Source organism: Pygocentrus nattereri, chromosome 11 (genome assembly GCF_015220715.1).
Source record: "Pygocentrus nattereri isolate fPygNat1 chromosome 11, fPygNat1.pri, whole genome shotgun sequence".
NCBI classification, from domain to species: Eukaryota; Metazoa; Chordata; class Actinopteri; order Characiformes; family Serrasalmidae; genus Pygocentrus; species Pygocentrus nattereri.
Genome location: NC_051221.1, coordinates 1,715,001 through 1,737,129, shown reverse-complemented (window position 1 = coordinate 1,737,129; position 22,129 = coordinate 1,715,001). Strand labels below are relative to the sequence as shown.

The 22,129-nt window shown below is 44.1% G+C and overlaps 2 protein-coding genes across 2 annotated transcripts in view; one reads left to right on the top strand and one right to left on the bottom strand.

Moving 5' to 3' along the window:
• Positions 1-1,250: 1,250 nt before the first annotated feature.
• Positions 1,251-6,030, bottom strand: LOC108413234. Its single transcript, XM_017685644.2, has 4 exons — positions 5,932-6,030; positions 5,391-5,738; positions 4,084-4,137; positions 1,251-2,641 (listed from the first exon to the last, which is right to left on the bottom strand). Exons 1-4 carry the CDS (start codon positions 5,990-5,992, stop codon positions 2,472-2,474), a joined length of 633 nt encoding a protein of 210 aa, XP_017541133.1. The 5' UTR covers positions 5,993-6,030; the 3' UTR covers positions 1,251-2,471.
• Positions 6,031-16,411: 10,381 nt separating this feature from the next.
• The window catches only part of LOC108413237 (glycosylated lysosomal membrane protein), a 10,582-nt gene continuing 4,864 nt past the window's right edge, over positions 16,412-22,129 (top strand). Inside the window, exons 1-5 of the mRNA XM_037542921.1 lie at positions 16,412-16,928; positions 19,237-19,509; positions 20,533-20,712; positions 21,102-21,320; positions 21,429-21,691. Coding sequence (XP_037398818.1) covers positions 16,821-16,928; positions 19,237-19,509; positions 20,533-20,712; positions 21,102-21,320; positions 21,429-21,691 — 1,043 coding nt within the window. The 5' untranslated portion in view covers positions 16,412-16,820. The remainder of the gene's footprint in view (positions 16,929-19,236; positions 19,510-20,532; positions 20,713-21,101; positions 21,321-21,428; positions 21,692-22,129) is intronic.

The window sequence follows — 22,129 nt, the reverse complement described above, 5'->3', positions numbered from 1 at the left end:
AGTAACTGAGTAACTGAGTAACTGAGTATCTGAGTAACTGTAATTAGTTTCTGTACTTTAGTATTTTTGGTGTATCTGTACTGAAGTTTCTCCGTTCTGGGCGACTTTCTCCTTTCACTCCACTACATTTCAGAGTCTAATATCCGACTTTCTCCTCCTACATTTTGAGAAATCTGTGGTTCCTTTTGGTTTCTGTGTGTATAAAAACGTAACATGTCAAAACGAAAGAAGCGCAAAGCCAGAGCACCAATCAGGGCCCAGCGGTCACTTTGTTTAGAGCTGGTTTTGACCTGTTGGTCATACCGACCCAGTGCAGCACGCGGTTCAACGTCAGCGCAGCAGCGTAAAACTTTGGGAGAGTCTGTTCAACATAAATGATGAACTAACCTAACTTTGTGTAAATAGAGCTCAATATAGAAATATGTCCACATATGCAGTCGAGACTGACGCGGCTTTTTTCTGAATTTCTACAAACACCATTTCATTTTATAGTAAATGAGTTTGGGCTGGTTTATGTTTATGAACAGACGCCTACAGATCAACATAGTAAAGGAGCTCATCTGTGATCCTGAGTTTAAAGCCAGTTTTTATTCAACTTATGTGGCGACAATCTCCGATCGCTGTGGGGTCGGGTGGCTAGATAAAAACATCCTGCCTTCACAACCGGACAGCTTTGGAGGGTTTTCTCAAGGAAGAGGGCAAAGATTGCCAAGTCAAGATGTGCCATGCTGACAGGCTCCTACCCAAAAACACTGTTGTAGAGTCAAAGGGTATTTTATATTATATTACTATATATATTATATTTTAACAAAGTATTAGTTTAAGGCTAGTAAAGGCAGATTTATGCAGCCACATTATTTCAGATCTTTATTTTTATTTTCCCCACTAAATGATTTCAGTTCGTTTTTCAGTGGAATTGAACAGATTATGGGTCACACTGAAGGTGGAAATAAATAAATGCTTTATATCCACTGTAAGTGACTGATGTGTAGGTTCATCCGGACTGGCCGGAATCAGGTGTGGGTGTGTCTAGTTTAACTGATGCCAATTGGCAACTAAATTTGGTTAATTGGTTCGTTGATTAACAAAGGGGTGCTGCATTTCTCGCACATTGCCAGCTGCAGTTCAAAACAATAAACTGATATTTAAAAAAACTGTATTTTGTATCTTTCTTGTATTAAAATATATATTTTAAAACTGAACATGCTTATCATCTGTGCTTGTTGATTTAAATAAAAGACAAAGAGAGCCAAAGTTACATGGTTTAATCAGATTATACAGCGGATTTGTACAATACATGCAAACACAGCTTATCAGAGAGTAAAAGTTAAAAACAAAATTTTGCTGATTTTATTGGGATCACCACATGTGCTCTGCGGTGATCAGCATGCAACAAAGCTACAATCAGAACATCTTCAACAACTCACACAATCATAACGACGAGATATTCAAGTGCATCATATTTAACACAAGCATACATTTGGATTAGATAGTGCACTAAAACACAAAAATGTAAAATATTAAAAGTGATTCCAGTATTATTGTAATTGTGTTTTGGCAGGAACCCATAAAATGTGCAGGAACTGATTAAATCACACCTATAATGGATTAACACACAGGTATATTGGCATTAATGGAACTATATAAAGTTAATACATTTACATTTATGGCATTTGGCTGACGCTCTTCTCCAGAGCAACTTACAGTTTGATCATTTTACACAGGGGGGCCAAGGTGGTGTTAGGAGTCTTGCCCAAGGACCCTTATGGGTATAGTGTAAGGTGCTTGCCCAGGTGGGGGATTGAACCCCAGTCTACAGCGTAGAAGGCAGAGTTAACCACTACACCAACCACACAATACTACTACTACTACTACTACTAGTAGTAGCTCTTAAAGATTTTTTCTAGATCTTTTTCCACAGTTTCTTGTTTTACAGCATGCACTTGATTTTAACTATCATTCTTATCATCAGTGATCTCGAAAAATGGAGCTATTCTTAGGTTTGGTTAGTTATTGTTGCTTTATACTTGTACGTGCATTTCTTGAACAATTAAAACTGCTTATGTAACCAGATCTTTTCTTTTAAGATCATTTAATATGACTGGAAACTACGTCCTCTGTTCTCGCTGCATTACTTGCTTAAAGAATTTTAAAACATTTTAAATAGTAAAAAAATGTTAAACAACTTTTAAATAGCATTTTATCCCCGTTACTTGGCAGTGGGCCTGATGGTGGGCTCAAAGTTTTATTACACACTTCTAGAATTTAAGAATTAATCAGCTAGTTTGTACTGAAGTCTCTGTAGATACTGAGTAATAAGCCTTCGCATATACTAAGACTGAGATTAGTAATATGAGAATAGGAACATGTTTTAATTAAACTGTTGTCCTGTTACTAAATTTCCACTCCAGGCTCATTGATTGCATGGTGCGCTCTTTAGGGCGTGAGGTGACACAGCATGAATCAATTCTTCACCTCTTTTCAGAGCAACGTCGGTATGAGTCTCTTCCCTCTGCCCAGCCTGACCGCCAGGCTCGCTTGTGGACCACTATTCCTGCAGCTACTGTAGCCATGAGGAAGACCAGGGCAACCACACCAACTCCACCCAGCATCAGCAGCCTCTCCACCATACTCACTTCATCTAGAGAGATGCGGAGCAAGAATCAGAAGAGGAGTTTACTGTAACGACATGACTGGAGATGTAAATAAGCTCATTAGAACAACTCAACTCTCAGGTGCAAAATACAGGGGTCCTGGAAGTTCCAGTACCCCTAATTACCCTCTTGGACCACCTGTATGTCTCAAAATAAAAATTCTGGGGGTCCCTGAAAATAAATTGATTATGATGTTATTCCCCTTTAGAGTAAAATAGCCACCCAAATCCAGATATAGTGAAGCTCATCGTTCATCTGCTTCATCCTCAATCAGCATCTGTATTTGTTGATCTTAACTAACTAGAGCTGCAGCACTGCTCTGCCTCAGGGTGGCGCTGTAGCAGACTGGTTCACCCAGTTGGTCCTTCACAGCCTAGAAACTGTAACTATGCCCGGGATTTCTCTGAAAAACTTAAGCCACTTTACCGCTGCAAAGTTCGTGGACTCGACTCAGTTCGACTCTACTCGCCTTTTTCGGCTCTCCATCAGGCAAACCTGGTACCTGCTACAGTTTTTGAAATCATCTCCATCGAGGTTCTAAGCGAGCTGAGACGATGCCCAAGGCAGACTGCTGATTGGTCAAAGAAAATGACCAAGCGCGTATGCCAACATTAGCTACCAGGTCAGCGTAGCCTCTTGTGTTGCCTTTGATCAGCCAGAATCATCTCGTCGTCTGAACTCTCCTGTTTTTTTTTCAGCAGTCTTTTGTCTCTCTGCCTCTTCTGAACAGCATTCATCTCCTTCATGTCACAGTAGTTTCATGTGGTTTTTGTTATGACAACCAGCTACATTGAGGGGGTTCTACATTTGCAGTGGAAAACTAAGTACCTGCTACCAAAAGCGAGTTGAGTCTGGTCGAGTTAAGCTGGTACCACGTGGTGGAAAAGCAGCTTTATTTGAAAAATATATCTGTAACTCTCCTATATCTAAAACTCGCCCAGTTTCCCAAGAGTTTGGAGAGAAGAGTGACTGTTCCTCATTTCTCACACTGAAGACAGAAGAAGAGATGCAGAAGATCTTAGATACTGTGAGGAAGAGCGTAGAACCGCACTAGAACAGAGACTTTACAGAAGAACAGCTGATAGAACAGACATTTACAGACATTGAACCATCAGGACCACTATGCAGAGAGAGTTAGCAGCCAGACAACAGGGGACCCCGAATACCAGGGGGATTTCAAACCCTGGTTATACCTGCTGTTGCCACTCGAGGTCCTACACTGTCTGTGTAAGGCAGGAGAGCCCAGCCCTGCTCTTGGAGACTAACTCATCTCCCACAGTTCAGTTTCAGTGCTGATGAAACCTGATCTGCACAGTTAACGAAGTGAGGACCATGAGGACGTCAGCAGGAGATGAGTTTCATGAAAAGTTGGATTTCCTACAGAAGTGAGGTGAAGCTCCTACCTGAAATCACAGAAGATGTTTCTTACCTGTATTCTCTCCTTCTGTCTTTGAAGGCATTGGGCTTGAAAGATGGTCTGTATCTGTGTGTGAAAGAGCTGAAAAGTCAGAACCCTTTATAAGGTAATACTTCATGTTTTCTGCCCTGGACTGAAACCAAGATGTAGCACCACTGGCTGAAAACCTGAACAGTACAGCATTTTCCATTATTTATGATGCATACAAATGGAAACAGTTTTAATCTGATCAGAAACGTCCTGCCTTTGTCTGAACTGATGTCAATTTGCAAAACTTCTTCCTCAAGCTTCAGTTGATGAAAAGTGAAGTTCCATATTTTGATTATGTGACTCTTATTAGTCCCACAGTGGGGAAATTTCACCTCCGCATTTAACCCATCAGCACAGTGAAACACCACATACACACTAGTGAGCACACTAGGTTCATATAAAAGGTGCCAGTCTGAGTTCATTAAGTAAAACAAAGAGAGCACCTGCAGTGGTCAGGATCACCTTTGCTATGATATAATTGCATAATCAATCAAGACTCAGAGAATCTGGAGAAATCTCTGTCTGTGAGGGACGAGGCTGAACACCAGTATCTGCTGGCCGTGATCTTTGGGCCCTCAGGCAGCACTGCATTAAAAACAGACATGATTCTGTAGTGGAAATCACTGCATGGGCTCAGAAACACTTCTGAAAACCACTGACTGTGAACACAGTTCATCACTGCATCCACAAACGCTGTTAAACTCTAAAACACAAAGAAGAACCCAAATATAAACAGGATCCAGAAACGCTGCCACCTTCTCTGGGCCGGAGCTCATTTAAAATGGACTGAGGGGAAGTGGAAAAGTGTCCGGCGGTCCGACGAATCAACATTTGAAATTCTTTATGGAAATCATGGACACTGTGTCCTCTGAATTACAGCAGCACTGCTCCGTATTAAAAGAGTCCGGACCTGCCTGCAATCCAGACCGGTCACCACTGAAAACATTTGCTTCATTATGAAATGAAAAATATGACAAATGAGCCCCTGAAACTGACGATCAGCTGAAATCCTGAATCAACTAAGAACAGAAAACTTTTCACTTTCTAATCTACAGCAGTGCCTCCTCAGTTGATGAAACACAGTGGTAAACATTCTCCCGTCCCAACGTTTTTGAAACATGTTGCTGCCCTCAAATTCAATATAGACATATTTTTTTTTAAAAACATTTTCAGTTTCAATATTTAATATGTTGTCTTCGTAGTAATTTTAACAATGAACTAACTTGGACATTGAGCAATAAGCAAAGCAAAATTTATGAATTACCAAAAATTCAACAAGAAACACAAACCTTTGAACTGCAGTTTGAAAGCTCTGGCAAAGCGCATCTGTGACCACTCAGCTGTAGTCCCACAGAAATAGAGCCCCAGGTCATCCTTCCCGACCTCGAGGATCGTAAGGTTGGCGATGGTGATCTCGCCGTCTGCCGACAGGATGAAACGACTCTCGTTTTTATTGTAGGAGAATGGGAGACTTTTTCGGGTGCGGGTTTTCTTAGCGAAGATCAGCAGCGTTAGCTCCTCTAACATGGAGTTCAGATGATACCAGGCCACCTCGTACTTGTCAGTGATGTCGCAGGTCAGAGTGATGCTTTCTTTTGGCCGGACAGTGAGCGTGAAGATGGAGGATGGTTTTAAATCTGAAAGAGATCAGGATCGAAATCCTTTGAGCAAATGATCTAGAACACATTTAGAACATCCTTGTTCACAGGTCTCCTTTACAACCAGCCACATTTTTACAGGATTACTTGCTTTTAATTATGATGCACATTTTTCATTGCAAATATTTGATATCTACTTTCCTATAAGTTCCAATGTGTAAAATAAACATACCACCATAAGTTGCCTGGATGTGTCCATAAGAGAGCAGAAGCAGAAACCAGGACAGGTTCATCTTGTGTGGTGAGTGCGAATGGAACTGCTTTACCAGTGGGTTCCTGATAGAGACTGAAAGCAACGCTACCAGAAATGAAACACAATTTTCTGCTTACCACAGATCTTTTTTCTAAACAAACCGCTTCATACCTCATCAGCTGAGTGGGTTATGAGTGCTTTTTGAGGAGTGCAGCTCTGAGTTCTAAGGGTTTTCTAAAGTAATATTTTGAATATTATGAATTTTAAAGCAATATTTTTTAAATGAATGTACCAAAAAGCATAAAAAGGGCAATATTTAACCCCCAGTCCTGGTGAGTTTTTGCATGTTTAATATACACTATACAACCAAATGTATTGGGTTATCCCTCCTAATTTTTTAGTTCAGGCATTTCCGTCATACTCTTTACTAACAGGTGTATAAAATTGACATATAGCCCTCTAGTCCCCAATTAGCAGTAGAGGATCGTACTGAAGAGCTCAGTAACTTTATACGTGGCTCTGTCAAAGGATGAAACGTCTTGCTAGATCTGCCCCAGACAACTGTAAGTGTTATTACAGTGAAATAGCAGTGTCTAGGAGCAACAACAGCTCAGTCACAAAGCGATAGACCACACAAACTCTGCGTTTGTAAGCTGAGCTGCTGAGTGCCAAAGAGCACAGTGCCTATCCCCTGATGAATTATCACTAAAGGGCTCCAAACTGCCTCTGGAAGCAACATCAGCAAAAGAACCGCACATTAGGAGCTTCACAAAATGAGTTTCCATGGCTGAACAGCTGCAAACAAGCCTAAGATCAAAATCCGCAATGCCAAGTGTCAACTGGAATGGAGTAAAGCGTCGCCACTGGACTGGAGCAGTGGAAACATATTCTGTGGAGTGACCAATCAGCTTCTCTGTCTGTCTGTCTGATGGACGAGTCTAGGTTTGGCGAATGCCAGGAGAACATAACCTGCCTGACTGCACTGTTTGCTGGGGGAGGTATGATGATATGGGGCTGTTTTTCAGGGGTTGGTCTAGAACCCTTTGTTCCGGTGAAGGGAATCTTAAAGCTTCAGCACCAAGACTTTCTGGACAATTGCACACTTCCAACTTTGTGGGAACAGTTTGGGAAAGAACCTCTTCTGTTCCAGCATGCCTGAGCCCCAGTGACCAAAGCAGCTCCATACAGGCCTGGCTGGGTTTGGTGTGGTAGAGTTTGACTGACCCTCACAGAGTCCTATACCTCAACCCCATCCAACACCTTTGAGATGAGTTAGAACAGAGATTGTGAGCCAGACCCTCTCGTCCATCATCAGTGTCTGACCTCACAAATGCTCTTCTGGATGAATGGACACAAATTCCCATAGACACTCTCCAACATCTTGTAGAAGCTTCCTGGAAGAGTGGAAGCTGTTAGAGCTGCAAAGAGGGACCAACTCCATATTAATGCCTATGGATTTAGAAATGGGTTAATAAAAGCTCCTGTGGGTGTCCCAGTACATTTGTCCATATAGTGAATATTGGCATATAAAGCAGCTCTGCAGATAATCTGATTCACAGCCCAAAATGAACAAGCCAAGCATTGCAGTGGCAAAAAAAGAGAATCCCTGAGAGGAACTAAGAAACATGGAGAGGAACCAGGAATTCCAAGAATCAGAGTTAGACCTCCACTGCAGATGTGTACACTGTCAGAAATAAAGGTGAAAAGCAGGTAGAGTTTATTTCATGAAGGTACACACAATGTAAATGTACCTTCAGAGGTAAACTATGGTCTTAAGGTCCATCTGTGTGCCTTAAAGAAGTTCTCCCAGAGGAGAGGTATGTATTTGTACCTTTTCATAACCTAATGTTTTAAAGAAGAACTTCAAAAACATGATTTCAATGGATTATGGCTCAGTTATGTTCCCTGACTAAAGGTACTGAAGATGTACCCTTAAGGGTTCCACCCCAGTGACAGTTTGGACACTTTTATCTGAGAATGTAGTTGATATTTTAGATGAAGCGCATCTATATGAGCAGCACTTACACATGGATCCATGATGTTTGAGTATGTGACGGTGGGGAGCGATGATGAGGTGGACGCATACACGAAGAGAAGTGAGATTTATTTGGGGCAAATCCATAATCTGGGTCCAAACGATCCAGGATCACAGAGCCAACATGGAGAGAACGAGGGACATTACAAAAAAGGAAAACAGGCTAAACAACGGAGGCCAGCAGAACAAACACCAAACAATACGATACAATACAAAGACCAGGAGAAAGACTAGGGAAAACACAGGGCTTAAATACAAGTACAGGGTTAACACGACACAGGTGGTTACAATCAAGGATCAGGGTCTGGAAACACGGGGGCAGGACCGGGAAGGAAGGAAAACAAGGAAGCGCATGGACGAGTGGGAGGGGCCAATCGTGTCATCAATCGAGTATCAATTGATCTTCGACAAACTGACGAATGAGGGAAAAAAGTATCGGGAAATATAAATATTTTCATAATTTAAAACCACAAGTATTTTGCATGAACATCCAGTATATCTAGGGCAGTGTGCCTTTGTGCCAGAGGGGGCTACAAGTCCTGTAAAAAATTAAGATAAAATAAAGTTCAAAGGAAAGTTCTGAAAACGGAACCACTGACGCCAGATTTTACCTTCATAGTGTGTCTGTTCATTTTAATACCCCGAGTCTTAAACTCCATCATGTGCACAGGGAGCTGCGGCAGATCTTCAGCTACCGAATCACAGACCTTACATCTTAATCAGGAGGTTTTCATTGCTCACTTAGGAAATGTTTCAATGTGGAACACTGGTGTCTCTGCAGACTTTTCGCAAAACTAAGCTCTTCAAAGCCACCCATCCTTGATTGCTGACACGCCTCTTTTTACTGACAAATCGCCCCGTAGTGCCTTCCTCAGCTGAGCTCGCCCAGCAGCCATGAGCGACGTCTGCTGTTCGTTTCTCAGCGATGACGTCATTTAGTTCGCTGAAGCCAGGCGACCCTCAAAGTATCCTCAGGTCTTAACTCATGCTGCGTTTCTGTGATTATATATGAACATATATGATGAGTTTAATATGAAAGAGGTTCACCCTCCGTCCCTCTCGTCCACTGTGGACTGACCTCATCAGTGACCTGAGGACATGGAGAGCTCCACTCTACTGTCTGCAGGACTGGAGAAGGTCAGTAGTCCATCTTAATCTCTTCTCAGAGGACTTTACATAAACTGGCTTCCAGTTTCTACAGTCATGTCCATAAGTATTTGGAGTGAATTTGCACTGAAGTCCTTGAGATATTAATAAAAATATAATTTCAGTTCAGTCATTTTCACAGGCTCAAAAATAACTGGACAAATGTAATTATAAACAAAAGGGTTATTTTTAATACTTGGATGCAAATCATTTGCAGTCGATGTCTTCCTGATGTCTGGAACCCATTAGCGTCAGTAAACGCTGAGCTTCCTCCTTTGAGATGCTGTGTCAGGCCTCAGTTCTGCCTCAGTAAGTGAAGCCTGTGCTCAGCTGGGCGACTGACTCGGCCATTTAAGAGCATTTCTTGGCCTTAAGAATCTTTTACGTTGACCGTGAAGCTTTGACCTCTCGGTTTGTAGCGTTTGGCTGAATCTCTGCAGAAGTTAAAGCTCTGTACACTTCAGAATCCTGTCAGCAGTCGACTGTCCAATTACTTTTGAGCCTGTGAAAATGGAGGGACTGTGTAAAAATGTTTAATGCCATATTCTTGTGGTCCCCCTTGGACTGAAGCTGAAGATCCATAATCACATCTTGACTTCATTTCAGATCCATCATGATGGTGTACAGAGGCAAAATTGTAAAAATTCTGTCACTGTCCAAATACTTATGGACCTGACTTTGTATATAAAAGCTTCAGCTTAAACAAATTCCAGAAACAAAGTGGATAACAGACTCAAAGCTTTTAAAGATGAACCATCTGGAAAACACAGCTACAAAACTGAAGTCCTCCACAAAAACGGCAGGAATCTGAGGACGGCCGGTCTTTCAGAGCCAGACTGAGGCTAAACTTAGACTCAACGAGCTGCTTAACGATGAAACCCTTCCTAGTCCAAGACTAGGTCCATGAAACCGACCCACGTGGTTGGTTGTTTTGTCTTTGGTTTGTTTTACTTCACCAACAGATTCGATTCCCTGACGTGTTCGACTGGAGATGAGGCTCAGGAGCACCCCGAGGGGCCAGGTGGCTGCGGAGGTCGTTTTAGGTTGTGCTCAGCTGGAGAAATCTGACCTACTTCAGCAGGATGCGGTTAGAGACGATCTGCAGACACAAAGCAGAAACAGGCGACAGACACGAATACACACAGCCCTGAACGGCCTTCGCCTCCCCGCTCACTGCGAACATCGATGACGAGCATCGGAAATCGGGGGCTGTGAATACTTAATGACCACAAACTCAACGCTGAAGCCAGTTTGTGGTGCAGCTCATGAACCTGAATCCTGAATTACAACTGGCCTTCAACAGCAATTAAAGCAGTTTTATTCAACTACCGCTTGAACCGCTCGTTCACAGTTTATTCAGGTTTGATAAAACAAGGTAATTTACTTGTAAATAAAATCATTTTTGGGGCAGTCGTGGGCTGGAGGTCAGGGAACTGGCCCTGTGACCAGAAGGTCGCCGGTTCAATCCCCAGGGCTTGAGCAAGACACCTAACCTCCAACTGCTCCCCGGGTGCCGTGGATAGGGCTGCCCACCACTCTGGGCAAGTGTGCTCACTGCCCCGTACTGTGTGTGTGTGTGTGTGTGTGTGTGTGTGCGTGTGTCACTTCACGGATGGGAAATTCCCCGTTTGTGGGATTAAAAAAGCATCACTTAACGTAACTTTTGGCTGATCTGACTCAGTTGAACTTTGTTTTGGCCGTTTCTGTACTTTACTGATGCATAATAAGTGGTTAATTACATGGTAGTGTTATAGTAACAAGCTGGACTAAGCTATAAACGACAAATCAAGGTAGTAATAATAGCAGTAACTACATGGCAATTAAAGAGCAAAACAATGGCATCAAGTCCTTTACAAACCCCGAACACCAGTGACCACATTTACTGCCTCACTTTCATTGTTTAGTCATTTGATTAAATTTTTCAACGTATCTATGTGTTAATTTATTATTATTCATATTCTTATTCTAATTCTGATTATTTTATCATTTTTGCCGTCATTTCCTCCTCGTATTGTTTTATTCATCTTCTTGTGATTTGATTAACTTTAACCTTTTAATTATTGTTTTTCTGCTTTTGATGTATTTTCATTAGTAATGTTTCATTTTTCGTGCCCACCTGATTTCAGTCATTTTATTATTCAATTTAATTTACCTTACACAGTGTAAATGAGGGTCACCAGCAATGTTCTCCCAGGTTAAATAAAGGTTGATTGATTGATTGATTGATTGATTGATTGATTGATTGATTGATTGATCGATTGATTGACACCCAGTGATGGACTGGCGACCTTTCCAGGGTGTATCCTGCCTTCTGTCAGATGATCGCTGGGATAGACTCCAGCAAGCCCCATGACCCAGAAGGTGTGTGACTGATTGATTGATTGATTGATTGATTGATTGGCTGATTGATTGATTAAAAAGAGCATGTGCTGTGTTGTGAAGCTGTTATAACACGATTAAAGCTGTTATAACAATAATTAGCTCCCTAGTGTTTTTCCCACCAGGTCCTCAAAGGAGAAGAATGAAAACAGCCGCCCCCTGCTGGTAAAAGCTGGCGTAACCTGCTAAACAGCAGCTTTAATGTTTCCATCCAGTGGTGGAAATCAGTGAAGGGGTTCTGCGGGGTCCCGTTCTATGTTCTCAGCTGCTCAACAGATCAAGGTTTTCTTGACACAATTCTTAATATTGTGTAATATTTTTGAAAACACTCTCAGTTTGAACATTTGATATGTTGTCTTTGTACAGTTGTAATCAAACAGAGTTGAAATGATTTGCACTTCTGTTAATATCCACATCATTTTCACAACTTTTTTTGGAAACACGCTTTTAAATGACCATAAATACTGACATGTTGCCCAGCCAGAATAGATGCCTCCTGAACACAACCTCGTTACAGGACCCATTCAAACATCTGATCTTTACTAATCCAGTGTAATTGTTTTAACATAGTAGTGGAAGAAGGACCGGGTGAATCTGTGCTGCCTCCCGGGGCCTCGGTTGGTGGAGGCAGGTGGGGTTTGCACAGTGTCATACAGCAAGAAGCTCCATGGTGGTCGAACCAGTCCAGAAAGCTGAAATGGTCCAGAAGGCTGGTGAGCAGTGGCACCTGGTCGAGGCAGAAGAGGCAGCAGCATCAGACGCACAGGATGGGCAGCTGATCAACTCAGCAGAGAAAGGAAAGAAACACGCAATGTGAAATTTAACTGGTAACCAGTGCAGGGCTGATAAAACTGGGCTGATATGGTCGAACTTTCTGGTTCTTGTGAGACTCTGGCTGCAGCGTTCTGGACCAGCTGAAGCTTGTTGAGGCTTTTGCTGGGACGTCCAGACAGCAGGGCATTACAGTGATCCAGCCTTGAAGATATAAAAGCATGAACTAGCTTTTCTGCGTCCTGTAGAGATCATGCCTTTCTTAATGTAGTGATATTGCGGAGATGCAGGACGGCTGTTCTAGTGATATTAGTTATATGTGCGTCTGAGGACAGATCAGCGTCCATCACGACACCAAGACTTTTAACAGATGAGCGCGATGAAACTGCTTTTTGACCAAGAAGCAGGACCTCTGTTTTATCTGAGTTAAGTATCAGGAAGTTACTCGACAGCCAGTCTTTTGTGTCTCTCACAGCCACGTGACAGAGGAACCTCCACAATCCACCAGTCAGCGTTCCAGCTCAGCTGAGTGCTGGCCTGTCTCAGCTGTGTTTGGTGTTTAAGCCCAGGCTTTAGTACAGGCTCTTTGTGAGGTCAGTGCCTCTGTGGGTAGAGCTGCTCAGTGGTTCTGTGCGTTTTCCTGACCGTGTTTTCGGCCTTTTCAAGTGAAGCCCCGTTTCCTGTCTTCACCGCGAGCGTCTGGCTGGTTCCGTCCCGTTACACACAGCTGTCGTGTGTTCTGCTTTCAGCAGGATGTGGTTTGAGTCTGGGTGCAGACACAAAGCACACACAGCTGAGTAAAGAGGATCTGATGTGTCAGTGACCGCACTGCAATGAAATTTTATGTGGAAGTAGCGTCTAACAGTTCGTTCCTCGTTCACTTCATCCACTGACTTCTTTAAGACAGAGAGAGAGAGAGAGAGAGAGAGACAGAGAGAGAGAGAGACAGAGAGAGACAGAGAGAGAGAGAGAGAGAGAGAGAGAGAGAGAGAGAGAGAGAGACAGAGAGAGAGAGAGAGAGAGAGAGAGAGAGAGAGAGAGACAGAGACAGAGAGAGACAGAGAGGGAGAGAGAGAGAGAGACAGAGAGAGAGAGAGAGAGAGAGAGAGAGAGAGAGAGGGACAGAGAGAGAGAGAGAGAGAGAGAGAGAGAGAGAGAGAGAGACAGAGGGAGAGAGAGAGAGAGAGGGAGAGAGAGAGAGACAGAGAGAGAGAGAGAGCGAGAGAGACAGAGAGAGAGAGAGAGAGAGAGGGAGAGAGAGAGAGACAGAGAGAGACAGAGAGGGAGAGAGAGAGAGACAGAGAGAGAGAGAGAGGAAGAGAGAGAGAGACAGAGAGAGAGAGAGAGAGAGAGAGAGAGAGAGAGAGCGAGAGAGACAGAGAGAGAGAGAGAGAGAGAGAGAGAGAGGGAGAGAGAGAGAGACAGAGAGAGACAGAGAGGGAGAGAGAGAGAGACAGAGAGAGAGAGAGAGAGAGAGAGAGAGAGACAGAGAGAGAGAGAGAGAGAGAGAGAGAGACAGAGAGAGAGGGAGAGAGAGAGAGAGAGAGGGAGAGAGAGATTATTACTTATTACTATTTACTGAAAGAGCAATTCCACTGATATTTATATATATTTATTCAAAACAGTGGAAAATCTGGAATAATGAGTTTTCTTTGGGGACTATTTTGCCGCACAGCGCCCTGCATGTCTCCCTCCACCATGAATGGAGTTGAAGTTCTCTAAACTCTCATAAAACAGCGTCTCAGTCATCAGGCAGTGAATTCAGAACCAGTTCATGTAGGAACTTTCTGTAGGAGCTTTTAGAGGGACGTCTGGTTCCCATCACCACCACTGTGAGGAGCTTTTAGAGGGGGACGTCTGGTTCCTATCACCACCACTGTGAGCGGTTCAGTGATGAGGTGAGGGAGGAGCCTGTAGGTGCTGAGAAAGAGCTGATTTTCAGCTGCTGAGCTGAAAATACTTGAGTAGTTGTACCTCTAGGCCCGATCACAGTTATTAAATGTTCACCCAACAGCAGTTATTTTTACACTACACTGTTAGAAATGAAGGTTCTGTGCAGGTGTGTTCTTTCTTCATCAAGGAGGTTCTCTCAAAGCTCCAGCAGTGGGTTTAAGGTCTGATTGTGGAGCTTAAATCAGTTCCTCCAGGTGAAAAGTTGGTATTTGTTCCTTTTCATAACCGAATGTTTTAAAACAGAGCAGTAGAGTAAAAGCCTGGAGGCGAGGCGAGGCGGGGCGTGTGGAGTCAGTCCAGCTTAGAACAGATCATTTCAGTGGATTATGGTTCTGTTATTACAGGTATTATAACTTATTACTGCACAACTGTTCATTGGAAATAGAGCAACCCTGGTGTATTTTGGTTATATGTGTATTAGTCGTTCTACAGAACGTCCACTCTTCTGTCTCTCCGTAGGAGTCACTGGTGTTAGCAATCTTCATCAGCACTGCCTATGATGAAGGTAAAACATCTACAGCTATAGACGATTCTAGATGGTACACAGGTTTACCAGATGTGACATAATGCAGGCTTTCACCTTCTACACGTTTTTAGAACAAACAGTTCTTTCTTCAACGACTGACTGAAGCACTCGGCCACTTCTAAATGGACCCAGCAGCTCCCAGATCGTTCTACAAGTTTCTACGTGATGAAACATTTTCCACACCAACAGGTTCTCCTTGACGGGTGTGATGGCCGCTGATGTGTGGACAGATTTCCTACTGAGGAAGAGAACCGCCTCCCACTGCTCTGTGTGTGTGTGTGTGTGTGTGTGTGTGTGTGTGTGTGTGTGTGTGTGTGTGTGTGTGTGTGGTGTCTTTTATTTTGGTAGGTCAGATGACTGAATCATAGCTCTATCTGAGCTGGTTTATGAGGAGTCTGGCCACTTCCTATTCCCCCTGTTATATCAAGCACAGGACAACTAGACAGCAGAGTCGAGTCAGAGAGCAGGTCAGATGACTATATCCAGTATTATGAGTCCGTGTTTGTTGTGGTGGTGACTCTTATTTTGGCAGGTCAGCTGAGTATATCCAGTATTATGAGTCCGTGTTTGTTGAGGTGGTGACTCTTATTTTGGCAGGTCAGCTGAGTATATCCAGTATTATGAGTCCGTGTTTGTTGTGGTGGTGACTCTTATTTTGGTAGGTCAGCTGAGTATATCCAGTATTATGAGTCCGTGTTTGTTGTGGTGGTGACTCTTATTTTGGCAGGTCAGCTGAGTATATCCAGTATTATGAGTCCGTGTTTGTTGTGGTGGTGACTCTTATTTTGGCAGGTCAGCTGAGTATATCCAGTATTATGAGTCCGTGTTTGTTGTGGTGGTGACTCTTATTTTGGCAGGTCAGCTGAGTATATCCAGTATTATGAGTCCGTGTTTGTTGTGGTGGTGACTCTTATTTTGGCAGGTCAGCTGAGTATATCCAGTATTATGAGTTCGAGTTTGTTGTGTTGATGACTCTTATTTTGGCAGGTCAGCTGAGTATATCCAGTATTATGAGTCCGTGTTTGTTGTGGTGGTGACTCTTATTTTGGCAGGTCAGCTGAGTATATCCAGTATTATGAGTTCGAGTTTGTTGTGTTGATGACTCTTATTTTGGCAGGTCAGCTGACTTTTTTCAGCACTGAGTCTGTTTGTTTTGTTGGTGACTCTTATTTTTTATCATTTTATCATTTTTAAATGCCACGAAAACTAAGTTCATGCTGTTTTCCAGATCTTTTAATACTGATTTTAGTGCTGTAAATATTACTACCCTGGCAGGATCCACTATTGAGAGAGTCACGGAATATGAATACCTTGGCATATGGCTGGACGATGAACTCAGTTTTAAACCACACATTAATAAACTAGTCAGTAAATGCGACAGAAGCTGGGTTATTTTTATAGACAGTCCTGTTTCCCCACGCACGCCAGAAAAAGACTAGTTGAAGCAGCTTTACTATCAGTGCTGGACTTTGGTGACGTTATCTATAAATATGCTCCTCCAGCTCTCAAATTACTGGACCGTGTATCGCTCTGCCCTGAGGGTCATCACTGGAGATCCGTACAGAACTCACCACTGTGAGCTGCATGAGAAAGTTGGGTGGCCCTCTTTAACGGGACGAAGGGAAACACACTGGTTGATTTTTATTTATAAGACACTCTCCGGTCATTTGTCAGCTGAGCCGTGCTCGCCGTGCTGGGACTCTTATTGTGGCAGGTCAGCTGAGCCGTGTTCTCCGTGCTGGGACTCTTATTGTGGCAGGTCAGCTGAGCCGTGTTCTCCGTGCTGGGACTCTTATTGTGGCAGGTCAGCTGAGCCGTGTTCTCCGTGTTCTCCGTGCTGGGACTCTTATTGTGGCAGGTCAGCTGAGCCGTGTTCTCCGTGCTGGGACTCTTATTGTGGCAGGTCAGCTGAGCCGTGTTCTCCGTGCTGGGACTCTTATTGCGGCAGGTCAGCTGAGCCGTGCTCGCCGTGCTGGGACTCTTATTGCGGCAGGTCAGCTGAGCCGTGCTCGCCGTGCTGGGACTCTTATTGTGGCAGGTCAGCTGAGGAGCGGAGCGATGTCGGGCTCTAACGCTCGGAGCTTTATTCCTTTACTCGGTGTTTTACTCGGCGTTTTTCTCTGTGCGAGCGGATTCATGGGAAGTGGAGTTCCTTTCCGACGGAAGGTGAGGGTTAAACGGCTATATTGGGCTGAATGTGCTGTCTGGAGCGGAGCTGGCGCTCCGTTTCTCGCTCGCCTGCTTCTTATTCCAATTCCCCCGTTCCACCTTAAATGGTGCAGCAGTTACTATCCCTGCCGTAGCCCCTCGGGAGCCGTAATGAAACCACAGCGCGATTTAAGGTGGAACTGGAGAATTCGAGCGAGAGAGCTAGGAGCAGCCGCACCAGCCCGAGTTAAGCGGGTAGTAATCGAGAGTTCTAGATACTGAAATGGTTCTCTGGGTTGGTGGAGAGTGTGTCCTACACGGTTCAGTATAGAACCTTTTGGAAGTGGTTCTATATACATTCTGTAAACAGATGGTTCTTTAGTGAAGATGGTGGTTCTGTTTAAAATTCCTGCACGAATGGTTCTATCTTCAGATTGAGGGAGAATATGCTGTGTATGGTTCTTTATAGCACCAAAAAGGCTTGTTCTGTTGTTCCAAGCTCATCACTGTAGTAGAACCATTTTTGGTGCTGTATAGAACCATGTTCAGAAAAGGTTCTACATAGAACAATATACAGCACATTCTGTCAATCTGAAGAACCAGTTCACCATGCAGAGAACCCAGAGGCACGCAAAGGATTCTTTATAGTACCAAAAAGGGTTCTTCTGCAGTTACATGCTTGACATCACAACAGTAGCAGAACCTTTTTTGGTGCTGTATAGAAGAAAGTTCAAAAGGACACTATATAGAACCGTATACAGCACGTTCTTTGTCAATCTGGAGAATGATCAATGATCAGCTAAGAGTGTCAATGATTTAAAAGAGCTTTTGAAAGACGATTTAAAACTGGTTTTAAATCGTTTTTAAAAGGGGTTTAAATAGTTTTTAAAAGGGGTTTCAGAGGGTTTTTTTTTTAAAAGAGCTTTTGAAAGAGTTTTTAATGCAGTTTATAGTTTCAAAGGGGGTTCAAAAGAGGAGTCAGAGTTTACAAAAAAGCTTTTAAAATTGTTTTCAAAGAGCAGAGTTTTAAAAAGGCTTTTAAAAGGAATCTTAAAGGGGTTTTGAAGTGTTTTTAAAAGGTTTTTCAGTCTTTCAAAAGAGGTTTTCTGAAGAATTTGAGTACTTAAAATGGCCTATAAAGTTTTTAAAAGAGGTTTTCAAAATAGCTTTGAGTGTTAAAAGAGGTGTAAAAGAGTTTTAACAGAGTCGTCTTGCAGATATTCGGGTCGGTCAGCTGCAGCTGGAGGGAAGTGAAGCTGCTGGAGTGGCTCTCAGTCCAAGACCTGCTTCTGCTTTTCTACTGGGCTTAAAAGCTCCTACAGCTGATCTAGTTTAACCGGTTCTCCTCGTCCTCTGATCCAGTGCTGTACTGTTAAAGGCCTCTTCGTTTATAGGCGAGGTCTCAGAGAACAAACTGACCAAAGGAACTCTTTCGGTCAGCGTGATTATTTTTTCAGGCGTCTGATCTGGAGCAGAGAAAGGAGAACCTGCAGTGGTTTCCCGTTTCTTCTCCTTTTTACCCCCACCCCTTGTTTTGGAGTGTCTTCTTGTTACTGAGCTACAGGGCAGTGGTTGAGATCTTCCCTCTGAAATGAGACCCTCTAATAAAAGAGCATCACTTCATTAACAGCTACTAGCGCCGCTCTGTAGGCGACCCTGCCCGTCTGCAGGGACAGCAGAGGAGGGGAAAGTTCAGCTCCTCACTGCTGGGCTTTATTTACATTTAGGGATCAGATGCCTTCAAAGAGGGGGGCAGTTATTTATTATCACCCCCCCTAATTCTTCAGTGATATGAAGCTGAAGTCAGAGATTCTCCAGATTCTTGTTTGAATTTTCCCGTTCCACCTTAAATGGAGCAGCAGTTCTGGTGCCTGAGGTGCCACTGTTTAAGGTGGAACGGGAAATGTATCTACCAAGACGTCGGCACTCGTAGTGATCCTGCCTCTCATTAGTGTTCTACGGATTGAATGACTTTAGCGTGTTCTTCAAGGGTTCTTTAGCGAAGGTCCGTGTGACGACGTCAAGCTTGTAGCAATAGAAGAACCCTGTTTGGTTCTGTATAGTACTCTACACATTCTCTCTCCATCCAAGGAACCATTTCACCAGACCAGGAGTCATTTAAGCATGAAATACGACACTTTAACAAGATAAAATGACGGAAATGGAGTTGAGCTTTGCGCTTCAGCTCAGCTGTAGCTGCTTTTCTCACATCTCTTGCAGGAAACTTTTCCTCAGGAGTAGAACAGTTTCTAATAAACTGTCTCTCAACGTTTGGCTACGGCTGATCCAGACTCGATTGATCAGATGCGATCTTTATGCCCCTCAGGTGACTCTGGAGCTGAACCCTGGCCTGAAGCTGTCCAACGCAGCGCCCCCTGAGTTCGACCTGCTGCATGTGCGGGCGCTGGGTGAAAACGACACCCTGCACTTCTTCCTCTGCAGTAAAGGAGCTCCTGCAGTGCTGCTGGTCCACACCAACTCCACGGAGTCCTCGGTTCAGGTGGACTGGCCCACCTTCGTCATCCTCAACTCTACAGGCGGTCTGCGGGTGGTGCCGGAGAGCAGTGTGCAGTACAGCAGAGCTCTGGTGTTCACCAGGGTGGGTCTCGCTTACCACTGTCCATTAAAATGTGAAGGAAAGGTTGTAAAAATGTTAGGTCTTCATTCAAGTGATCTTAAAATAATAACAAAGACCACCAAAGCCCTTCTTTGATAGTCATTCATTTCTGGGGGTTATTGTTACCCTAGCAACCTCACATGGCTGCGTGCTGCCATTGGTCACTTACCATCGCTGTTTAGCTCCAATTCTACGCTGAGGTTTTTCTTTAATGGTAAACTGTAAACGCAGCACTGCCCTGTTCAGCTGGCTGCGCGTGGTTTGACTGTAATGAGTATTTCAAAACAGAATCGGCCCAAAAACTGATCCCTGAGGTCCCTCTTGCAAAATAAGGCAGATGATGCTTTGGGAAAGGAGGACACATGTTAATTAAAAAAGAGCAAGGGTCTCACAATTGATCCCTGAGGCACCCCTGGGGCAACAGGCGTGGGGGAGATTTGACTAAGGAGTAGGCAAGGCAAGGCAAGGCAAGGCATTCCCACACGCTACTCATCGTGTAATGGAGGAATGCCAGTCCTTAAACCTCATAAACGCCGTAACAATTCAGACAGCACATGCGCTCTGAAACTCTGAAACTCTGAGTTGCATTTTGTAAGTTTGTACTTTGGTAGCCAGCAGAAACTTTAATAATTCCTGAGTCTGTAGATGTACTGTAAATATACAAAAAAAGCAAGACAAAACAAAATGCTTGTTTGGTTCTTGCACAACTGGGCAGAATATGATTTTGCTGAGGAGTAACATGATTTAAAAAAATTAAGCATCCAAGAAATGATTCCTTTGATCTCCCCTGGGGACTTGTGGAGGATTTGACTATGGAGGTAACATGTATATTACAAAAAAGAGGGGCCAGGAATTGATCCATGAGGCACCCCTGGGGCACCAGAGCTTGAGGGCTTGTAATTTAAAAAAAAGAAGAAGAAGGGGTCCAACAGTTGATCCCTGAGGCACCCCGTGAATACATTCAGATGTGAGAAAGACTAGTTTTGGTGTCTCTGTCTCTTTCAGCTGTTGGAGTATGATGACGTAAACAACACTGCAGAGCCTCAGGACTTCCTGCCTCCTTACGATCTTAAGGACTTTGCCTGGAGTGACCTGAACAGCACCGTGGACTACACGTTCCATGCAGCCCTGCTCTGTGGGAAGGACCATAGCTCCACCTTCAGAAACGGCTCCTTCTGTCTGGATGTGGGTGAAATTCTTCACACGGATCGTTTTGTTTACTCTTTTGAAGTGGACTGTGCTGTTTAGTAGGCAGTTAACAGTTTGGAAATCATTAGATCGTGTTAACCAGCCACACAAGGTTGCAGTACTGCTTTTAAAAACAGCCTCAGGATTTACATCAGAACACTCAGCAGAACCTGCCATCACTGGCCAGAGTGAGAGAAACCAGCTCTGACATCACACAACTCAGAAATACAGCGCACACACACACACACACACACACACACACACACACAGCCAGATCACTGTAACACCTGCTATTAGCTCTGCGTTGGCCTTCATTTGGCAGCGAAGGGTTGACCGTATGCTAATTGTTATCGAGCTGATCAGTCTCATTCCTGATGTTCTCTCAGTTTTCAGCCTTCGAGTCGGGGGGTCGTGAGGAGGCGTGGCCGAGCCTCCTCCACAGCGCTAACTCCTCCCAGCTGCACGTGTGGTTGGAGGGTGTGACTCCGCGGGCCAACCAATCGCGCTTCTCTCTGGAGCTCCAGATGGTGAGCGAGGTGGGGTTTCAGGACAGAGTGGACGTTCAGCGGTTCATCGATGACGAGTACACGCCCTCAATATTCCAGGTATGAAGGAGGAGCCGCCGGGTGGAGGTGAATTCACGAATTCAGCACGTCGCCTTTCATACGGAAACACTCGACCCTAACCCCCCACCCCACCCCCCCCTCTCTTAGGTATCTCAGTGGGTCTCGTCCCCTGTGAACTCCAGCTCTGTGAGGGGCTTCATGCAGTGGAAGCCAATAGCGTACCGTAAGCGTGTGCCGATGCTGGAGGACGCGACGCCGTGCAGAAACTCCCAGCCCGTTCCTCTTGCTCAGCCACCTCCGTCAGGACTCATTTCTGCTTATTTTACCCACAATCCCGTCACCAGCGGCATCAACATCAGCTTCAGCCTGGCTGAAGACCCCTTCTATGGCTCCACGAAGTTCCTCAGCTGGTGAGCGAGCCCCCTCCTGAACATCAGCCTCATACTGTCCTCCTAACGCACTGCACCACATTACATGCATTATAAGATTCAGATGCTAAGATGTGAGAAGATTATTCAACTGATTTCCTGTCGTTCCACATGTGTTGAGTAATTTTATCGAGTGTAATTATTTGTCTGTTATATTGGCTGATAGTTTGGCCTAAAATGACCTGTCAGCGGTGAGACGCTCACTTAATAAAGTGAGATAAAAACGTCTGGGAATCAGTTAATCGATCTTCTAATAAGTTTCCGACAACCTCAGCATGAAAAATCTTCGACACGTTGTCTAGATTAAAGATCATTTCACTAAACAAGAGGACATTTCTTGCAGTGCAGTGGCTGTAAGCTCATCAGGAGGTCAGTATCCTCAAATTCAGCACCAGCTCGGCTTTAAAGTTACGCCACTTG